General features: G+C 42.9%; 2 protein-coding genes across 3 annotated transcripts in view; both read right to left on the reverse strand.

The window, feature by feature from the left end:
- Nucleotides 1-1,141: 1,141 nt before the first annotated feature.
- On the reverse strand, nt 1,142-7,992 carry TIMM8A (translocase of inner mitochondrial membrane 8A). Of its 2 annotated transcripts, XR_013974881.1 has the most exons (3): nt 7,809-7,992; nt 5,032-5,248; nt 1,142-1,277 (listed from the first exon to the last, which is right to left on the reverse strand). XR_013974881.1 is itself a non-coding variant. In XM_080909768.1 (2 exons), the coding sequence occupies exons 1-2, from the start codon at nt 7,938-7,940 to the stop codon at nt 5,087-5,089; spliced, it is 294 nt and encodes a 97-aa protein (XP_080765894.1). In that variant the 5' UTR covers nt 7,941-7,992; the 3' UTR covers nt 4,847-5,086. The 2 variants fall into 2 exon arrangements, 1 of the variants encoding a protein (XP_080765894.1); XM_080909768.1 differs by lacking the exon at nt 1,142-1,277 and having other exon boundaries at nt 4,847-5,248.
- A 1,231-nt stretch (nt 7,993-9,223) lies between these two features.
- Nucleotides 9,224-21,236, reverse strand: part of BTK (Bruton tyrosine kinase) — a 39,704-nt gene continuing 27,691 nt past the window's right edge. The window contains exons 10-19 of the mRNA XM_080910783.1: nt 21,123-21,177; nt 19,859-19,938; nt 19,580-19,707; nt 17,229-17,303; nt 16,438-16,609; nt 15,709-15,925; nt 14,249-14,313; nt 13,397-13,515; nt 12,166-12,323; nt 9,224-9,339 (exon numbers count right to left, since the gene is read on the reverse strand). Coding sequence (XP_080766909.1) covers nt 9,268-9,339; nt 12,166-12,323; nt 13,397-13,515; nt 14,249-14,313; nt 15,709-15,925; nt 16,438-16,609; nt 17,229-17,303; nt 19,580-19,707; nt 19,859-19,938; nt 21,123-21,177 — 1,141 coding nt within the window. The 3' untranslated portion in view covers nt 9,224-9,267. The remainder of the gene's footprint in view (nt 9,340-12,165; nt 12,324-13,396; nt 13,516-14,248; nt 14,314-15,708; nt 15,926-16,437; nt 16,610-17,228; nt 17,304-19,579; nt 19,708-19,858; nt 19,939-21,122; nt 21,178-21,236) is intronic.

Consider the following 21,236-nt stretch of genomic DNA (forward strand, 5'->3'; position numbering starts at 1 on the left):
GACAGAGGCAGGTGGATCTCTAAGGCCCGCCTGGTATACACAGTAAGTTCCAGGACAGCCAGGGCTACACAGAGAAACCCTGTCTTGAAAAAAAAACCCACAATTGTGCTTTTTCTAACATACAGATTGAGTATAATTTATCCAATGTACTTGAAACCAGAAATGTTTCAAAATTCTTTCAGATGTTTCAATACCTCCATTTACACATAAGATTATACACAGACATACTTATTTACACAATCCAGGTCTCAAATCTGAACATTTTTGAGTGTTAACATAAAGCTCAAAATGTTTCAGACTGCATACATCTTTAATCCCAGCACTTCGGTGGCAGAGGCAGGAGAATCTTTTGTTAGTTCAAGGCCAGCCTAGACTAAATAGTGAGCTCCAGAATAGTCAAAGCCATACTGAGAGACTGTCTCAAAAACACCAAAAGACTGATTTCAGATTAAGAGCTGAGCAAGAAAGTATATGTTTGTGATCTGAGCACGCAGGGATTGAGACCAGAAGATAGCTTTAAGTTTAAAGCTACACTGAGCTTCATAGTGAGCACCAGGCCAGATACTGTATAAAACACTTCCAGGGGCTGGAGAGATGGCTCAGTGGTTAAGAGCACCGACCGCTCTTCCAGAGGTCCTGAGTTCAATTCCCAGCACCCACATGGTGGCTTACAACCATCTGTAATGGGATCTGAAGCCCTCTTCTGGTGTGTCTGAAGACAGCCACAGTGTACTCATATAAATAAAAATAAATCTTTTAAAAAATCTAAATTAACATCTAGTAATAGTAAGCATGCCTGAAGTACTGGTTTTGTTACACACCCACACACGAACCACAGAGTTAATGATGTAGTCTTACAGAATCTTTGCTTTGCATGCAGAAAGTTCTCAGTCCCATTCCCAGCACTGGATGAGCCAGCTTTAATTTTAGAGTTTTTAAATATTATTACTATTATTAATAGTGATAATAGCAGCAGTAATTGTGTGTGTTCACGAGAGAGAGAGAGAGAGAGAGAGAGAGAGAGAGAGAGAGAGAGAGAGAGAGAGAGAGAGAGATATCAGGTAAGAGAGCAGGTACACACGTGCCATGGTGTCTTAATCAGCGTTCTACTGTTGTGAACAGACACCCTGACCACAGCAACTCTTATAAAGGAAAACATTTAATCACGGCTTTCTTACAGTTTCAGATGTTTAGTCCATTCTCATCATAGTGGGAAGCATTGTGCCACACAGGCAGACAAGGTGCTGGAGAAGTAGCTGAGCGTTCTCCATCAGGTTCTGCAGAGAGCAGAAAGAGACTCTGGGCTTAGAATGGGCTTTTTAAAACCTCAAGGGCCACCTGTATTAACACACTTCCTCCAATAAGGCCCCACTTCCTAATCCTTTCAAATAGCAGCATTCTATGATGACTATTTAATTCTATAAGCCTATGGGGCCATTGTCATTCCAACCACCACACAGGGTATGTGTGTGAAAGTCAGAGGACCAGTTCTCTGTTGTCTTCTTTTACCACAAAGGTCCTGGAAATCACATTCAGGTCGTTAGAATTGGTGGCAAGTGATTTTACCTGAGTCATCTCACCAGTCCTTTATTTTGGGACACTTGACTAGTATTTCAGAACCTTGACTTTCTATATCTCATTATCAACCCTTCTATAAATTTATGTACAGCAGAAACTGTCAGGAATATGCCAGATAGGCCTTACATTTGTTGACACTGATTTTTCTAAGATATAAGTTTAGTTATGCAGGTTTTTTTAATAAGCTCCTATGTGAATGGTCTAAGTGTTGAAATAATGCTTATTGGTTAAGATGCTAAGGAATTTGTAATATCACTTTGGATTTCTTATTTAATTAAAAGAGCTATTTTTTTTATCCCACATGTCCTTAGTGAAACCTTCCTATGGCCAGAGTGACTAACCTAGCCCCTTTGAATATTCTTTAAAAAGAACGTAAGTTGGACATTACCTTGAAAGTATTTGCTATTTAGAAAAGCACGGGTCCTGGCCTGGATGTGCTTGATCTGTCCTGTGATCTTTGTGACCATTAACATGAAGTGTGCAAACCAGGGTTTAAATATGTTCAGTAAGTCTACAGTCCTTCCTTTGCTGTTCTTTCCCCACCTCAAGCACTATGGTCTTAGGAATTTTATTGGTACCATCTAGCTTCCCTTTTTCTCTATGCCTTTGGAGATGCTCTTTGTAGTCCACACCTGTTGCCTTTCGACAATAATAGTAAGATAGATAATATACTCTAATAAATACCTGGGGCAGGGTAACTTTGTAAAATGTTGAGAATCTAGAGATTTGAAATCTGAGTGCTCAAACAACACAGCATTGGCAAGGGCTCCCTTAAAGCTACCACTTTATGACAGGTGGCAAAAGTGGGAGCACGGGTCTCCTAATAATGCTTTCTTTGAAGAACTCAGTGTCCTAAGAAAGGCACCTTAATGTCACCAATGACTTATTGACCTACCCGTTGGTCCTACCCATTTTTTGTATGAACGTTTTGTCTCCATGTATACCTATGCCTCACATGTGTGCCTGGTACCCACAGAGCCCAGATAGGGGAGTTGGATCACTTAGTTACAGTCCACTATAAACTGCCATGTAGGTTCTGGGAACTGAACTCAGGGTCTCCACAAGAGCAGCAGATGATCTTAACCACTAAAGTATCTCTCCAACTTTAAGGTCCCATCTCTTAATTTTTCCTTTTGTCATCACCACACTGAGGCAAGTTTTTAATACATGAATCCATGGTGAATAAATTTAATCCTATCCAAACCATACATTTGAGAAAGGCAAATCTGAGTAAGGCTCATATGTCTACATAGCCTAAAGATGTAGAATACAAGACGGGCCTCCATCAGCCTTTGATTCTATTATGTGCCAACAAATAAGCCTGGAGGGAGTTTTAAGAGAACTGTGCCCATGGATAATCCTTGGAATAAACCCTCCTGATTAAGGAACAAAAATGAACAGAATTGCACCACTGGAATTGCACAACTGAATGTGAAACCCCAAGACTGACAAAACCCCAGGGGTTTCTCTTATACTTCTGGAAGCAGATGTTATAACTTTTCTTCTCCATTGTCTTGTATCTAGTGCTTTTGAACAGGATGGTGTCAAAGCATAATATACATGCCTGACATAATGTATGACCTTCCTCAATGTATTAGCTGAGCATCTGATCACTAGAGTGAAAACATTTAACTTCCTGCATATATACAACGAGAATAGGATAATTGAATGAAGAATAAGAAGGAATGATATAGCTATAAAATATATTAAGAATGAAGAATAATTTATAGAACGATGGGGCATGCCTTTCATCCCAGCACTTAGGAGGCCGAGTCCGGATCTCTTAGTTTGAGGCCCATCTGGTCTACAGAGTGAACTCCAGGGCAGCCAGGACAGAGACTCTGTCTCAAAACAGAACTGGGGAAAAAAAAGAACTCCCTGTGCTACTTGGGTTTTACCTTGACACATAAGTTATATGCCAGTCAGATATCTACCCTAAGTACTATTAACGCCAAGCAGAAAGTTAAGACATTACACATTTCCTAAAAATCAACTGATCTTCCATCATGCTGCATAAAAGTCAAAAGGCCCCACACTGTCCTACGCTCCTCCTTAGTCACTTAATTTTCTAATTTCTACCCTGAGGCTCTTGGACTGTTACCTCTACCAAACAATTCTTGGCATTTGTAAGGCTTGGGCACTTGCTTCTTTCTAGGCTGTTATTTGTTAGAAACTAATAAAGCTCTACAAACATTTCCTAACACCCTTATTGTATTTTTTTCTTTCAAATTCTTTTAGACTTACTTTTTGTTGCTTCTTAATGGAGTTTACTACACTTGGCATCTTTATGGCTTTACTGTCTCCCTTGGCTAGGACTAATCTCTTTAGGGCTGGTTCTATTCAATCCCTGAGCCTAGCCTGGAAAAGGAACTGCAGTGAGGATATATTACAAGTGTGTATTTGTCCAGATTCATGGATTTGTACTAGGCACCTTTCCCTTTGTCTATGAGAATTTAAATACAAGAGGGGAAGTCAAGAAAAGCTTCTCTACCAGGGACTTATGTGTTAGCAGAGTGTTTTTCCCTTCTTATCACCAAGTATTTTCTTCTCACAAAAACTTCAAGGACCTCTAGAATAGAAACTAACTCCATTTCTGTCTTGGAGTGAACCTACATAAAATCTGAATTGCAGTTAAAAACCCAAAATAGGAAGTCTCTTCATCACAAAGTTGATCTCGTGAGCTTTTATTTCAGTGACCAAAAGAATTCAGCTAATGGAATTTATGACTAACATCAGACATGCACCTCTATTGAAAACTGTTAGTTATGAACTGGCCTAAATCATTATTTCTTTAGGCACATCTGTGAATGTTTTGCATCCTGACATACAAAGTTAACTTCTTCCTGTGGCTGTCTGGTAGTAAGAATAATGTTCATGAGCTAGATTTCTTTATGACTAAAGCCCTTTGGATTCTCAGGCTTTCTGTTCTACCTTGAGACCATACTTTCAACTTGAAATTTAAGTAAAAGTCACAGTATAGAGGGAAGGGACAACCTAAGAAGCTGGGTTGTATGAACACTTTCTAGGGCTTTTTGTCAGGTCTAAGTCAAACTTAAAAGAAAGCTCACAGTTAAACAGTGCCAGGAAACTTCCCCACTGCTAACTTTTCTGACACAAAGACCTCCCTAAAAAAATCAGAAATAAACCCATACAAATTGAGATTTACCCTATGTGGTCCCACTATCGAATCTAGAAAGCAGTTCCACTATCAAAATTTTATAAAGCAGTTCAGGGACCCTGAGAAAGCACAGTCCCATATACAGTAATATGCATCTCATACTTTCATTTATCTCAATTACTATCACATAGTTAGCTTTAAAAACACACCAAATACACATGACTCTCAACTCCCATACATAAAAATTGGTCTTTGTTCATTCTCAGGTGACAATATGTCCCAAGATGATAAAGAAAATTGGGAGTTAATTCCCCCATAGCCATTTCTTCAACCACCTCATCAGCAGCTCTTCGCTTCTTGAACTACTTTTCCAAAGAGGTAATGCTGAGATCAGTCAGAAAGGCTTTCTGAGAAGACAGGTTTGGACTTCTGGGTCTGTTCCAGTCGATTTAAGATGAACTGGCTTGTATCGATGAAGCGCTCAACGCAGTTCACAAAACAGGCCTCAGCCCGACTGTCCAACTTAGGCCCAGGCTTATCCATGCACTTCTCCTGTTCAGAACAAGAAACAGAATCACAAAGGGAACTTACAAATAAAGGTCTTTTGCTTACAGAAATAATTCTGACTAAACCATACCATTTGTTAATACATTTACATCTATTTTCTCTTACCTGTGGCACCTAGTTTAAAATTGTAGGTGTGTGTGTGGGGGGAGGGCAACTAGAAAAAAGTCTATGATATAAAGAAATCAAAAGGAGGCCAGAAATACATGAGTTAAAAAGAACATATATGCAGTGATGAAGCCCATGTTTTTTTTATGCTGACCCCCCCCTAAAATATAAAACTTTTCACATTTGATATCTTCCCAATTGTTACAGTTTGCAGCAAGGCATGGACACCATTAACAGTCTTCATTGATTAAATGGGAACTCTGGTAGAGTTGCTCAAAGAGGCCAGAAAATGGCACAGCTTAGATGTAAGAGTGAGAAAAGTAGCAAAAATACAGTGAAATAACCTTGGGGGAGTGTTTGAGGGAGGCACACATCTTTAGTCTTAGCACTTGGGAAGCAGAAGCAGGTGGATCTGACTTCGAGGTCAGCCAGGATTACACAGACTAACCCTGTCTCCACCCCTTCCAATCCTTCCCCCCCAAAAAACCCCCACCTTTTTATGGACTGCACTGTAACTCTACATACAACAATGCTGACATTAAATGCCTTTAAATGAACTATGGGAAGATGTTTAAGAGAGAAATCAGGCGCCCTAAAATGAACAAAGAAAATGTATATAACAACATTCTGTAACCTTGTTTGTTGAAAACAGTGTTGATTGTCTTTCGAGACAAGGTCTCACTATGTAGAGATAGATGTCCTAGAAATTGTGATCCCTTTGTCTCTGCTTTCTAAGTTTGGGGACTGATGCTCCTATCCAACACACCAAAGATTCCTGAATCCTCTCAGGAGAAGTGAAAAACTAATGTTTTCTAAAGAAGGCTTTGTATTTCAGGTTTTTTAAAAAATGGTTCGACAATTTCATAATTTGATATACTTCCATATTCACCATTATACTCAAGCCCCTCCCTCTCCTTCCCAACAATTCCTCCTCCTACTGTATGCCCTTTAGTAACCACTGAGTATAAACTGGGCTGCTTGCTTGAGCGTAGAAATAAAGTTCTTTTATTAGGGCGTGAGACACTTACTCGTAGCTAGAACATTGGAAAAAAATTCCTCTTTCCTAGCTCATTCCTTTATGGTGTCTCAAGACAGGGTTTCAATGTGTATTTCTGGCTGTCCTGGAACCCAGTCTATAGATCAGACTGGCCACTAACTCAAGACCTACCTCTGCTGGGATTAAAGGCAAGTACTAACAATCAGTAACCAACCTAACTCTCAGCCACATATAATGACCCAAAGACATTAAGAAAAAGAGTCTATCCTATCTTGATAGTGGCAGAGGCAGGAGGAATTTTAATTCCAAGACATCTAGAGGGTGAATAGTAAAGCCCTATCTCTAAAGATACATTTTAAAGGGTTTTTTAAGAGCTGGAGATGATGAATGACTGCAAACTTGTTTCTTCAAAGGTGGGGGAGGCAAGAAGACCAGGAATTCAAGGTCATTTTCTGCTGTTCTCAGTGATCCATTTAGTATGAGGCCAGCCTGGAATATAGGAAACCTTGTTTCAAAATAGAGAGAAAGACAGAGACAGAAAGACAAACAGACACACACAGAGAGAGAGAGAGAGAGAGAGAGAGAGAGAGAGAGAGAGCGCCTCTGATTCGAGGCAAACCAGAATTAAATGGAGCATTTCTAAAGATCTGTAAGTTTACAGAAAAAGGACCAAGTAAAGCAATTGTCTGTATATACGGTTTGAAGTTTTTAAAACAAATTTTGTTCATGGTTCTTGGCTTTTATACACAACTCTTAAGAGTCTCACCAATTCCAATGAACATTATCCTTGGTGTCTAAAATTCTTTTAAGTTTTTATGTCAGTGGAGGGCACTGTGCTGCCCTTGGCAACCAGAACACTTTGATCTCAGCTACAAACAAACTCCTCTGCCCCTCTGCCAAAGTCCCCTCTCCGAGCAGACTCATTTCTCAACCTTCAAACTTTAATGGCTTAGCATTACACAATTCACTGTGAAGGCAAAAAAAAAAAAAAAAAATGTGTATGTCAAGAGAGACTATGCCACTTTTACAATTAAAGTGACAGAGCCGCTTGTCTTTTCATCAGGAGGTGTTATATCTGGGTAATCTGGGTAAATCCCGAGGAGTCCAGAAATAAGTCAGACTCTCCAGGATTTTGGCTCCCTAAAATTCCAGGACTGAGGACTCTGATCAGTTCTAGTGGCCAGCACCAAACAGCTTCAACCTCAGATGCCTCAGAGTGCTGGGTGGGACGGCGGAGTAAGTGTGTGACTCCCAATCCTCTGCACCTATGGTCTCCCCGGGGAGTCACCTTAGTCCCTCCCGGCTCGGCTTAAGGGATTTGAGAACCCGGAGTACGATCAAGACCTCCCACTCTGGAGTCCTCGACATCCTGGCAAGTCTCGTGGGGACAAGGGCAAGGAGAAAGTAGGCACAGAGTCCGGGTCTGAGCCCTGAGCTCCTCACCCAGCAAAGTTCCGTCATCTGGTGCACCAGCTGCTGGAAGCGCTGCTTCTGTGTCTCCACCTCGATGAAATGCTGCAGCTGAGGGTCCACGGCGCCCAGAGCCGAGCCCGAAGAGGACGAGGAGGACTCCATCCCGGTACGACCACGCGGGCCGAAGCGAGCACTGAACCGACTCGCCGACCTTCACGTGTCTGGGTGACGGAACCGGAACTGCAACCTCCCCCGCAACCCCCCCGCCCCCGCCTCGGGGACCGCCCTGTGAGCTCACCGCGTCGGCGCGGGGCTGTTGTCCCTGCCGGCTCTGCCCGCTCCCCTCGAGCCACTGCGCTCCACAGTCCCCGCGAGCGGGAGCCGCTCCCCGCTGTAACACCCCGGTAGCGCACGGCCGAGGCCCCGAGTGCCGCCGCGCTGTGGGAGCGAAAATCCAAAAAGAAAAGAGTAGCATAAAGGAAAAGGAGGAAGTTGCTTCGTACCACGTGGTCCAGGGAAGGGCCCGCCCTACAACTCCACCCTGCCCACTTCCAAACTGGCCCGCGCTTTCTCAGCCCTGGCTTTAACCCCCAAAGCCAGAACTCTGCTTGCTAATTAACTAGCTACCCTAGGCCCCTGAGTCCATTTCTTGGAGTTTTCCTCTAAATACATGGAATGAGGCTCTAGCTGAGTTTGTTCCTAACTTTATGATGTATTCAGATGATACTGTTTGTCTACTGTGTGCCAAGCACTGTGGAAAGTTTGTGAATGCGTCCAGAATTCAGAAGCAGGCTTTAACAAGAGGAAGAGAGGGTGAAATGGGGCTGGAGAGATGGCTCAGGCATTAAGAAAGAGCACCAGCTGCTCTTCCAGAGGTTCTGAGTTCAATTCCCAGCACCCACATGATGGCTCACAACTATCTATAATGAGATCTGGTGCATGCTTTATACATAAATAAATAGATAAATCTAAAACTAGAGGGGTGAAATATGGGTTCTGTAGAGTTCTAGGTTAGGAATGTGTCAAACTAAGGATTTTCTGCAATTTTCAGGGAGCTTCGGGGCGGCTGTGTAATGAATTACGATAGATAACTTCACTCTTTCCAGTAATTTTATTGTATCAAAACAACCCGTCCCATTTTAATGGAACCATTCCTACCCCCCCCCAAAAAAGAAAAACTCTTAATACTTAACCAATAAGCTATTGGACAACTAGTGGAGTTATTTACATCTTTCCCTCCCCTAAAATGTTTCCATCCCAAATTCAGTCTGTTAGGAGGCTTGAAGTAATAATACCAGGCACAGAAATTCCTTGGCCTTCGCTCAGAAGCATTATGCTGGGGAATTAGAGAAGAAGGGCGTTCCTAGATGCACTGGGGCTTCAGTAGGAGCATGGAAGGCTAGAGCCTGGAGCCAAGGAGCTCCTCGGGAAGAGTGGAATTGGGGCTTGGGAGAGGAGAGGAGCAGATCCACGAAGCTTATCAGCCAGCTCACGATTCTTCATCCATGACGTCTAGAATGTTACTCAAGAGAACTTTGAAACTAGGACGTTCATCTGCTTTCTAAAAACCAAAGAAATTGGACAGTGTTACAGTATAGAATCCAGAATGCACAAGGAACCCTGTGTAGTAAATCACAAAAATATTATCTTTAGTAAGCATACACTAAATCATACGGAGCAGCGGCATATTCTTGATAGCACGCAGAGAAGAAACATAAACTAGAAAGTCTCCATTAAGTCCTTGTGTGCTTTTCAGCTTAGCAACTCATTTTTTTTTATAATTTATTTTTATGTGCATTGGGGTTTTGCCTGCACATTTGTCTGTGTGATGATATCAGATCCCCTGAAAGTGGAGGTACAGATAATTGGGAACAAGCTGCTGTGTGGGTGCTGGGAATTGAAACTAGGTCCTCTGAAAGAGCAACAAACGCTCTTAACTGAGCCATCTTTCTAGCCCATGATGCTAATGAATTTTGCCTTTAGTTTTTTTCTCCCTTGCATCTCTTCCCAGAAACCAGACAAAAACTGCCTAGCTGAGCTTCCACCCGGCTGTAGGGTTACGAGTGTAGCTATTCATTTGTTTGTTGTTGTTTTATATTTTGTTATTTGTTTGTTTCCAAGACAGGGTTTCTCTGTGTAGCCCTAGCTATCATGGAACTCACTCTGCTGAGAAGCTGGCCTTGAACTCTGAGTTCTACCGCTGCCCAGCACAACTCAAGTTATTTGTGTGAGAAGAACAATTTGATATTTAAGCTGATAGGCTGATTAAAACTGAGGATAAGTTCACTGAAAATGTATACACACTACATTTTTTAGGAGCTTGAAATGAAAATGGCTGTTGGGTGTGCTTAGTTGGCTGGCAGAACAGAACTCCTAAAGCCAGGGATAACATTTAGACAGGGTCCAGATGCACTTTCTGTGATTATAAAGCTAAATAAACAGAGGATGTAACTTTGCAAAGCCACAGACTGCCTGGAATGGACCCTGTAAACCCAGCATGTTTTGTTAGTCTGACTTTAAGATTACTACTCTTTTGGAGATCCACAGTCAGATTAAGGCTCCTTTGGAGCCCTTTTAGACAAGGTCTTTTTTTTTTTTTTTAGATTTTTTAAAATTTGAGACAGGGTGTCTTTACATAGCCCTGGAGGTCCTACAACTCACTATATAGACCAGGCTGGCCTCAAACTCACAGAAATCCACCAGCTTCTGCCTCCTGAAAGCTGAGATTAAAGGCATGTGCTACCTGGGTGAGATTTGGTCTTTTTTAAAACGAACTTTTATTTTAGATTTTTGTTGATTGTTTTGAGACAGGATGTCACTCTATACCCCAGGCTATCTTGAAATGCAAGATGTAGCCTAGGCTAACCTGAAATTCATGGCAAAACCTCTGGCTTCAAACTCCTGAGTGTTAGGACTACATAGTTGTCCCTGGGGTGTTTGATAATTCACGGAGGATTCATGCCAGTATGGTTCAATGTGCCAGAACTGAAGGGTCATCGGTTTCATAGTACTTAAATCAGCGGCTTTCGAGTATCAGTAGTTCCTTGGAAACTTGAAAGGATTTCAGTGTTTCAGAGCAGATGTACCTATACAGAATCTCTAGGGAAGAAGCCCCATAATTTATAGTTTTACACATTCCTTAAGAGGCTGAACATGGTGGCACATGAATCCTGATAATTGGAAGACAAAGACAGGTAGATTTCTATGTTAGAGTTTGACCTGGTCTACATAGTATGTTCCAGGATATCCAGAGCTATGTAGACAGGCTGTCTTTGAAAAAAAAAAATCTTGGGAGTAGGGCATAGAAAATCATGAGCCTGGCTCCCAGAATTGGGTGTAGAAGCTTGAGAACCAGAAGCTGAAAGTCAGCCTTGGCTATGAACAGCATCTGAGGCCAGCCTGACATTCTATTCTAACACCTGGTCTCAGACAGACACCTGCACCACACATCCTGCGTATGAGGTGCTGGAGACCAAACAAAGATGCCATCAAGGCTAGGTAAGCTCTCTACCGATTAAGGCACATTCCCCAGCCCCGGCAAAACATATTTACAATAGTGAAACCTGATCCTCATTTCCAAAATATTACAACTGCACCCCCTCAAAAAACTGTGATAAAAATAAAATGTTCAAAAATTAAATTAGAACCAGAGCTCTAGAGATGGCCCAGGTATTTAGAACACTGACTGCTCTTCCAAAAGACCCACATTTGATCCCAAGCGCCCACATGGTGGCTCTCAGATGTCTGTAACTCCAGATCCAGGAGAGCTGATGCCCTCTTCTGGCCTCCCTGGGCATCAGATATACATACATACATACATACATACATACATACATACATACATACATACATACATATGCAAAGCACCCGTATGTATAAAAATAATAAAATAAATTTTAAATATTTTAGAAGCAAAAACCCCAAACCAAAACAGACAAACAATACTATTTTAGGTCCTTCCCAGGTGACAGGGTTTTTAAAGTCTCATTTAGAACCTCAACCAGAAAAGGTTGGTAGAAGGGTGAGTCCCAGATAATGATTACAGAGTTTGTTGTTGTTGTGTTGTTGTTGTTTTGTTTTCCTTTTGGTTCTGGGATCAAAGGCTCACACCACCTGGGTGATTACAGACTTTGTACACCCCTTTCTCTTACCTGAGTGCCTTTGGTAGATAACCTGGTCTTCCACACTCCCCACTCTTAAAGCTGAAATAGGTATCAGGGTCTGCTGATACTACTCTAGTGAGGATTAGGGTGGGTATGAACAGGCCATCAGAGGATTGGGTTACAGCCCAGAGAGAGAGAGCTCTTGCAGCTGACATGAGACCGTGGAGAAGTGGGACTAGCCAGCTAAAGACGAAACTGAGTTCAAGGGAAGAAGGAGCCCTTACCTCATGCCAGCAGCTGTACATGATGGTATATACCCTCTCTGATGCCAGGTGAGGCCTGTAGAGACGTAAGCCTTGAGCAATGTGTTCTGCTGTCTCACTGTTAGTAAATCTCTCATATGGTGTTTTCCCCAGGGAGTAAATTTCCCACATTAAAACCCCTAGAAGAGAAAAAGGAGAGGCGTATTCAGTCTTTCTGGAATATGTGGGGCCTGGTTCTTCTTGATTAACCTCCAAGTTTAGAATAAGCTGATTTCCCCCCTTTGTGGATTTTGCGTTTTGCCCAGATTTCTGCCACAGTCCTGACTACCCTGCTGGCTAGCTAAACTGCACTATGCTAGCCCGTTATTAGTTAGTGCACCATGCTAGCCCGTTATTAGTTAGTGCACCATGCTAGCCCGTTATTAGTTAGTGCACCATGGTAGCCCGTTATTAGTTAGTGCGCCGTGCTAGCCCATTATTAGTTAGTGCACCGTGCTAGCCCATTATTAGTTAGTGCACCGTGCTAGCTGATTATGAGTTACAATAGGAGAGAGAGACTGTGTCTTCTTGTCTTGGTAGCTTCAGGCTCTGGCAGAGTGCCTAGTACATAATCAGTATTCAGAAGCTGTTGAATAATGAATGGTTTGTTTCCCTGGATATATTGTAATTTCTAAGAAGACAGAGATTGTGTCCAGTTCGCTGTGTTTGTCCTCAGAAGCCCCTGCGGTCCCTGACACATAAGAAGCTCCCAAGGATCAGATGAATGACAAGAGGAAGACAAGTTTGAACTTTCCTCTTATGTTCTTCTTTGAGCTGTATAAACTATATTCTCTCTTCTCCTTTACCCCACCCCACTGTGAGTGTGTGTGTGTGCGCGTGTGTGTGTGTGTATGTGTGTGTGTGCGTGCGTGCGCGCGCGCACATGCTTAAGCACTTGCACCACATCATACAGTGGAAGTCAGATAACAGCCTCAGGCGTTGCTCTTCACCTTTCACCTTGTTTGACACCAAGTTCTCCCTTGCTGTTTTTCTGGCACATTCTACAGGCTAGCTGATCCATGAGCTACTTGAGATTTTCTGGTCTCTGCCTCCTATCTGCTGGTGGAGTCATAGTGAGATTACAGATTCCTGTAGTCTCTACTGCTTCCAGCTTTTGTGTGGGTTCTGGGGCTTGAACTCATGAACCCCAAGGCTGCGTGAGAAGCAGTTTACCCACCAAGCCATGCCGACACTCTAATCTGTATGTACTTACCAAAAGCCCAGATGTCGGATTTGCTGCTGAATTTGCTATACATAAGCACTTCTGGCGGAGACCACCGGACTGGGAATTTGGAGCCTACCGAGCTGGTGTATTCATCGTCGAGCACATACCTGCCGGAGATTCAAGACTCGTTTAGATAGCTTGGTATGTACCCTTCCTCAGCACACACCACAAGGACTGTCCAGATGCGCATTTGCCTTCTTTCTCAAAGTCTCTGCTAGCCAGCCAAAACCTTTTACACATGTTACTTTTAACAGAAAATCTTGTTTTCTTTCTCCTTAGAAAAGTATGTATCTACCTTCTCCATGGTTGAACCTAGGGCCTTACACAGGCTAGGCTAGGACCCTGCTAATGATAAACACTTCTAATTCATTTTGTACTTTTGAAAAAAATTGACAGTGTCTCACTAAATTGCCTAGACTGGCCTTGAGTTGTCAATCATGGTACTGTTTAAGGACTCATTTCCTCTTCTCTACTCCACCCCTTTCTTTCTTTGCCTTCCTTCTTCCCTCCTTTCTTGCAGTCTTCAGGAGCCAATAAGAGTTAGACCAAGGAAGGAGTAATGGGGGGGGGGAAGTCAGCGGGTTTGACAGATCAAGGTAAGATACTGGGGAAATAGAAGAATGAGGAGGGGGGAGGGAAAGAGGAAAAAGAGGAAAGGAGAAGAGGCATACAGAAATGAAGGAAAAGATAAACTTGGGGTGGTGGCTCATGCCTGGAATCCCAGTAGTGAAGAAACCAAGGCAGGATACAGTACTCATGAGTTAGGTCAGCATGGACCACATAGCACAGCCCCTTTGCCAAAACAAATAAGAAATGGGAAGATGAGAAAGGCACACTCACCTAGACAGGCCAAAGTCGGATACTTTCACAACTCCTTGATCATTGACCAAACAGTTTCGAGCTGCCTATAGTACAATAGATACATGAGACCGCACCCTTGACCTTAGTTAAAGACAGTTTCTGCCCACCAGTATGGAATCACATACGTATGTGTATGTGTATGTATGTAGAGGCCAGAGGTTGATGTCAGGTGTCATCTTTATCTCATTACAGATGGTTGTAAGCCACTATGTGGTTGTTGGGATTTGAACTCAGCACCTCTGGAAGAGTAGTCAGTGCTTTTAACAACATCTCTCCTGCCCCATCTCTCCAGTCTTCTTTAATGACTGTCTACTTTGTTTCTTGAGACAGGATCACTGAACCTAGAGCTCACTGATAGGTTGGCCAAAGAGCTCCAAGGATCTGCCTGTCTCTCCCCGATGCCCTCAGGCTGAGATTACAGATATGTGCTGCCATGCCTGGCTTTTTTTTACATTCGTGCTAGGGATCTGAACTTGGTGGTTTTTTTTTTTCTTATTCTATAAGCACTTTACCAGCAAAGCTATCTCCCTTGCCTTTTGTTTTTAAGAAAGAGAGGGAGTCTTATTCAGGGATGACCAAGAACTCACTCACTATACAGCTAGGGCTGCCCTCAAACTCGGGACTCCTGTTTCAGACTCAAAAGTGCTGAGATCATGAGGATGAGGCAGCGAACTTGACTGATCCTGAGAAATTTTGCTTCATTTTCATCACATGGAGAGCAACCTGCTACACAGTCCTAAACCAAGCATGCAGAACAATTTTGTTCACGTGGACAACTCCACTTCACTGAACAGCTAGGAGAATTGAGAACCAGCTAGCATGTTGGCATTGGTTTTCTGTTTGTTTGTTTTGGGTTTTTATTTTTTTTTTTTTTTGTTTTTGTTGTTGTTGTTGTTTTTGTTCTTTCTTTCTGTCAGGGAGATAGGGCAATTTGAGTCTCTGTCTAGATGAAAGAAATAGAGGCACAAACAGATGTCTTCAGGAGCTAAGTGGGCAACAAAAGAATAAAGTGGGTGGGTGGGGACCACAGAAAATGGAGCACACAGGCTGGGTATGAAGGGGAGACCTACGCCCCACCTCAAGGTGACTATTAGCAGGAGCAGTGAGATTATGGGGCCTGTCTTCTCAGATGGTCCAGATTTTTAAGAGAATCTGGAAAGTCCAGTTGTTTTTCAAATGTACAATGTCCCTCTTCAGGTATTTGTTAACTATAATAATGCAGTTTTTGTGGTCAGTTGGTAGAACATTTGATTGACATACACGAAACTCTCTGGGTTCAGTTCCCAGCACTGCATAAACCAGTGGGGCAGATTCAACTTAATAATTTCGAGAGAAAAATCTAAATGGTGGCACCTGTAACCCTCCTCAACGGCGGACACTCTATCTTCCGATACCCATTCCACCCCTTGATCCACCCCTGCATCCTTCTGAGGTCTCACCAGGTCTCTGTGAAGGAACTGCTTTGACTCCAAGTATTCCATTGCTTCACAGACATCTTTGCACATCTCAAGCAGCTGCTGTGTCTGGAAGCGGTGCCGCATCTCCCTCAGGTAGTTCAAGAGGCAGCCATTGGCCATGTACTCGGTGATGATGAAGATGGGGCGCTGTTTGGTGCAGACTCCATACAACTGCACTAGCTTCTCGTGGGAAAGATTCCTATGGGAAAGGCAAGGAGCTAGTCCTCCCGTCTTGCCCCTGCAGACTAGTCATTAAAGGGCCAGTGTAGGAAAGGGACTGGCCTAACATAGAACATTGAATAAGTACTATAATAGCAAGGTTATTTTCTCCTTCTCATAACGAACCCCTAAAGTGCTTCAAACGTGGGTGTGGGCAAGGATTTGGAGTCCAGCAAATGAACAAGAAATAAGCCCAAGCTTAGAACAATTGGTCAACTAGAGCCATCCTTTCTTTCGAAAGTCCGATATTGCCCATGTACCCCAAAATGCTACTGAGAGGGTCCATACACATGCCCAACACTATTTTCAACCAGTATCTAAGTCAGAGAACTGATTACCGTAGCAGTTCTGTAAGGTAACCCAGCAAAGGCAAATGTCAGAGCCCTTTCCAAGCTCCTTGCACTGTAAATTGCCTTAGACCACAGGGTACTTTCCTTGTCGTTCCCAGGCTCCTCCTCCAACTGGATTGAGAGTTGATTGAATGTAACTTACATCATGACTTTGGCTTCTTCAATGAATTCATCCTCAGACATGGAACCTTCTCTGATCATCTTGATGGCCACATCATATTGACCCCTCCATTTGCCATATTTGACAACACCAAATTGTCCAGTCCCAAGCTCCTTCAAGAAGGTCAGGTCCTTTGGATCAATTTCCCATGATCCTACCAACAAAGACTTGCTGTGATTCTTTTGGGGGGGGCATGTATATATAATGACTGCAATAGATAAGATTCCCTACTAAGGAATAAATAGGAAAAAAGCAATAAAGAATATTCTCAGGGGTACTAATCTACCTTTCTTTAGCCAGGTAAATCTCGGGGGAGGCAGAAGGATTACTGGTTGGAGGAATCTAGGAATTTTAGGTACAAATTGGCCAGGAGGCAAGAAGATAGGCCAAAAGACCTTCCAAAATTCTGTTATGCATGGGTTAATGATGACAGTTAATAAACTAATGAATGATATTGAATTTTTATGTGATAAAATAAACGGGACTGGTGAGATGGCTCTGTGGGTGAACGTGCTTGCCACTAAGCAAGTGTGCACAAATAAATCAATGTGAAAATTTAAACCAGCAATAAATCCTTTAACGAATCTCTTTTTGCAGTCCCAGAAGGAACCACTAGAGGGAGAAGATTGTTAACTATCTTGGTTCTGTCAGCCCTTCCTAAAAACAGCTGCCACAGAACAGTACATCTTTAAGAGCATCCTCAAAAAGCAAGGTCTACTGAGGTCATTCTTATAACCTCCAGTCCGTTCAACTCCACATAAATAAGTAGTTACCATAGCCCAGGCCTGCAGTAGAAGGCGCGTTTTTGTTTTGTTTGGACACAGGATATTTCAGCCTGGATATGAGGCCTGAAACAGAGAGGTCACAAGGTCAGCGTGGGGGATGGGACTCTTTGCACATGCCCATCATCTTAAATTCTCACAATTCTAGCATAAATCTTCCTAATTCATTTTGAATCCCAGAAGATATTCACTAACCCATGGTGTTTTCTGATGGTTTCTCCCCTCACCAAAATGTTTGTGGCAAATAATAATAATAATAATAATAATAATAATAATAATAATAATAATAATAATAATAGAAATAGAAATATATTTCCTATTGTTCAGTATAGTGGTTCACACCTGTAAATTTTTTTCTGTCTGGAGACTGAGGCAAGAGGATTGCTGTGAGTTCGAGGCCAGCCTGGGCTACATGACAAGATAGCAAGATCTTATCTCAAAAATAAATAAATAAATAACCCTCCCCCAAAAAAATGTGAAAGAAAAAGAATAGGAAGAAATAACCTCCTTATTAAATATATCCCCATGTCTGACCCTGGGTTCAGCTCACATCCTACCTTCTAGTGAAACATTTCCAAGTGTTCAGGCTGGCATAGAACTTACCCAAGTGTTCCTGGCTTATCAATCTCCCCGGTTTTCATTGTCCTAGTCTGTGGGTACTTAAACTCTGCTCTGCAGTTGTCTAGCCTGTATGTTCTTTCAGGCCAAGGATCTTGAATCAGACTATTATTCACTTCTAGAACTGAGTGAATTGCAAGAGTCCAGGTATAGACACGAATGATTGCTAGCGAACACTCTGATTCATTCGTCACTATCTTCCTATCTTCCTTTAACACCAAATAAGAAGTCAGTCCTGAGCTGGAGAAGTGGCTCAGCTGTTAAGAGCACATACTGCTCTTGTAGAGGACCTGAGTTCAGTTCCCAGCACTCACACAATAGTTCCATGGAATTCAATGCCTCTGGCCTCCCTGGCCACCTGCTCCCTCTGTCTCTCTGTCTGTCTGTCTGACTGTCTGTCTCTCTGTCTCTCCTCCTACCCCCCCTCACACACACATACACACACTTTAACATAATAAAAATAAATGACAGATGAGGAAGAGAAATAGTCTTGTCAGTCCCACTATGCAGGCCTGTAATCCCAACTCAGGAAGCTGAGGCAGGAGAATCAGAAATTCAAGGATAGCCTGGGCTACAGAGTAAGCTCTCCATGGCAGCCCGAGTAACAGTGAGAACCTGTATAGAGATAAAAGGTAAGCTGCTCCCACACACGTTGCCTGGGCAGTGCAGTAGAGCTGGCTCTAGCGCTGGGGCCATGGGTAAGCCAGCCCCGAGGTTGTAAGAGCGGGCAAGCTGGCCCACCCCTTGACTGGGTAAAGTGGGTGAGCTGAGCATGGGTGCAGGAGAGTGGGTGGGCTGGCCAGCTCAAATATTTCCCAGGCTCAGATCCAGGGCTCCGAGTTGGCCCACCCCAATATCTATACCATCTATGAAACTTGTACAGGGGCCAGTCCTACTGATGCAAAGGGGTGTGATCTCCATGACCCAGAGCAACAACAGGATTTTCAAGAGGTATCTTGGTGAGGATCCAATGTTGATAATGTAGCAGAAGCAAGAGGTCTTGAACCAGACCAATGATTCATTGCAATGAACACTAGCAAGTAGAGCTGTTTAGGGAAAAGGTAGACTATGTGACACATCGTCATATACTGTAGCTTCCAGAGTGAGATTTTTTTTTCCGTTCATTTTTAATTTCTATTTTTATTTTTTGCTTTCTTTGGGAGGAAAGTTTGCAAGGTCAGAAGGTAGATATTGAAGAGATGGGGAGATGAGTGAGATTGGGGTGCATGATGTGAAATTTACAAAGAATTAATAAATAATTGTTAAAAACTTTTTTAAAGTAAAGCCAGATGTGCTGGCACATGCTTTAGTCCCATCACTGGAAGGCAAAGGCAGGCAGATTTCTGAGACTAAGGCCAGCCTGTTTTACAAAGTGACTTCTGGGATAGCCAGGGCTCCATAGAGAAACTCTGTCTTGAAAACCCAAAAGAAAACAAAAGTAAAAACAAACAGGACTGAGAAAGTTGCTCAATGGTAGAACACTTGCCTAGAATGTTGGGTTCAATTACCTGGTACTATATTTTTTTAAAAAAGAAGTCAATCCCTATTAGATGTTCTGTGTGACTACATACTAACTAGAATCCTTCCTGTCCAGCATCACGGGAACTAACTTTCATAACTAATTCACACTGCCTGGTGTGACTACTTCCCCTCTCATCATTTTGACTTGAATTGCTTGCCTGGGGGTTTGCAAGCCTTCTCAGAAGCCTCTGGTACTCACTCACCTGCAGAGTTATGCTGATGGTAGTTAATGAGCTCAGGGATGGTGCTGAAAAGGTGTTTCTCAGCCAGGTAATACTGGCTCTGCGGTGTGGAGCACACAACATAATGGCGTATCACCCCTTGAGGCTCCCTGGAGAAATTATATTCAGTCAGTAACTTAGGAACAAGATACAGGACTCAGTCAGGGGAGTGAGGTGAGTCTTAGCTTTAAGACTGAGGAAGTGAGAGAGGAAGCTGGCCCTTGACCTTTGTCCCCATATCATTGGAACAGTACCACTTACCCTGTAGATTTAGCAAACACAGACACGGTGTATTTTCCAGCTTTGCTGGAGTCTCTGACTATGAAACCCCCTTCTTTCCCCTGAAACAAAACAAAACAAAAAAAGAAGTTCACTGTAAAAGAAAATGGTGTTTTGTTGGGAAATGGTTCTAATGTTTTGTCTTATTTCAGCTCCCAAAAGTAGCACTTCCAGACCTGAGGGTCCCTGCCCCAAGCTGGCTTTGATTGATAATAAAGAAATGCCATTCAGCCAATGGTCAGGCGAGAAGATGGGGAGGGACTTTTAGATTACATGGGAAAGGGGCCAAGAGGGAGGTGAAGAGGAGAATCATCCTGACTTGTAGGCAGATGGATCAGGTTTAAGAGTGCTGGACTCAGGTTGTTCCTCTCCACTAACAGCGGGGTCCCAGTACTGAGGACCACACACACACACAACTCTCTGAACAAGAAGTCAAGCTGGTGCCTAGATGAAGCTTCCAACCCTGCAAAGTCTCTACTTTGGCTACAAGCTACCAAAAAAGAAACATGGGCACCAACCAGCCACAAAACCCTTGACATACCACCAGTCCTGAATGCAACTATGCTAGGGCAATGGCTGCACAGAATTCGTGGGAGTAGCCAACCAAGGTCTGATTTGACTTAAGGTCCACTCACTCCACAGGAAGAAGCCCATACCCAACACTGTTTGGGTAACAAAGAATAAGATAGCCCAGAGACCTAAGATAAAATGAAATACCACTGCTCTTAAAAAATAAAATGTATCAACAAATGAAAAAAAATTCAAAAATTAAAAAAAGAGCTGCAGGAGAGAAACCCTCCAGCAATGTAGGTGGAAAAGGAATGTGGCCCTACAGGGGAGCTGACCAAACCATAGCCAGAAAGCAAAGATAAAGTATTGATTTAGAAGATGTTAAGCCAGGAATACTCAAGGAAAGTGTGTGCTAACCTCAGGGAGGTTGAGAAGTGCCCAGTCTGCCAGTGAACTTGTCAAGGCATGTCAAGGTATATCTAAATTAGCTGGCTCCAGGAGCCAAAGCCATTTAACAAACTCACTGCTACAGTGTTTATATCTGCATCCTACCTGCCCAAACATAGGAGAGAGAAAATACCCCCTGATTTTCTGCTGAAGGGCTATGCTGGAGACGAAGCCTCTTTACTCTTAAGGCATCAAAAGGTCAAACAGGGACCCAGTTTCAGGTTGGACCTAATTCTGGGTTTTACATACTGTGTACAAAGAATGCATTTTGCTTGTGGTCTGAACTCACCTCTTGCTTTAGCAGTTGCTCAGCTTGACTTCGAGTCATGTGCTTGGAATACCACCTATAAAAAGAGAGTGCTTTGTTGGCTTCTAGACCATGTCTAAGTGTCCTGGAAGTTAG

Source organism: Micromys minutus, assembly GCF_963924665.1.
Source record: "Micromys minutus genome assembly, chromosome: X".
Classification (NCBI taxonomy): domain Eukaryota; kingdom Metazoa; phylum Chordata; class Mammalia; order Rodentia; family Muridae; genus Micromys; species Micromys minutus.

What these genes read in the sequence shown, in the direction of transcription:
- TIMM8A (XM_080909768.1), bottom strand. Translation starts at nt 7,940, where the DNA reads ATGGAGTCCTCCTCGTCCTCTTCGGGCTCGGCTCTGGGCGCCGTGGAC. An exon ending in AGATGACGGAACTTTGCTGG is followed by an intron (nt 5,249 to 7,808) that starts GTGAGGAGCTCA and finishes TGTTCTGAACAG; the next exon opens with GAGAAGTGCATGGATAAGCC.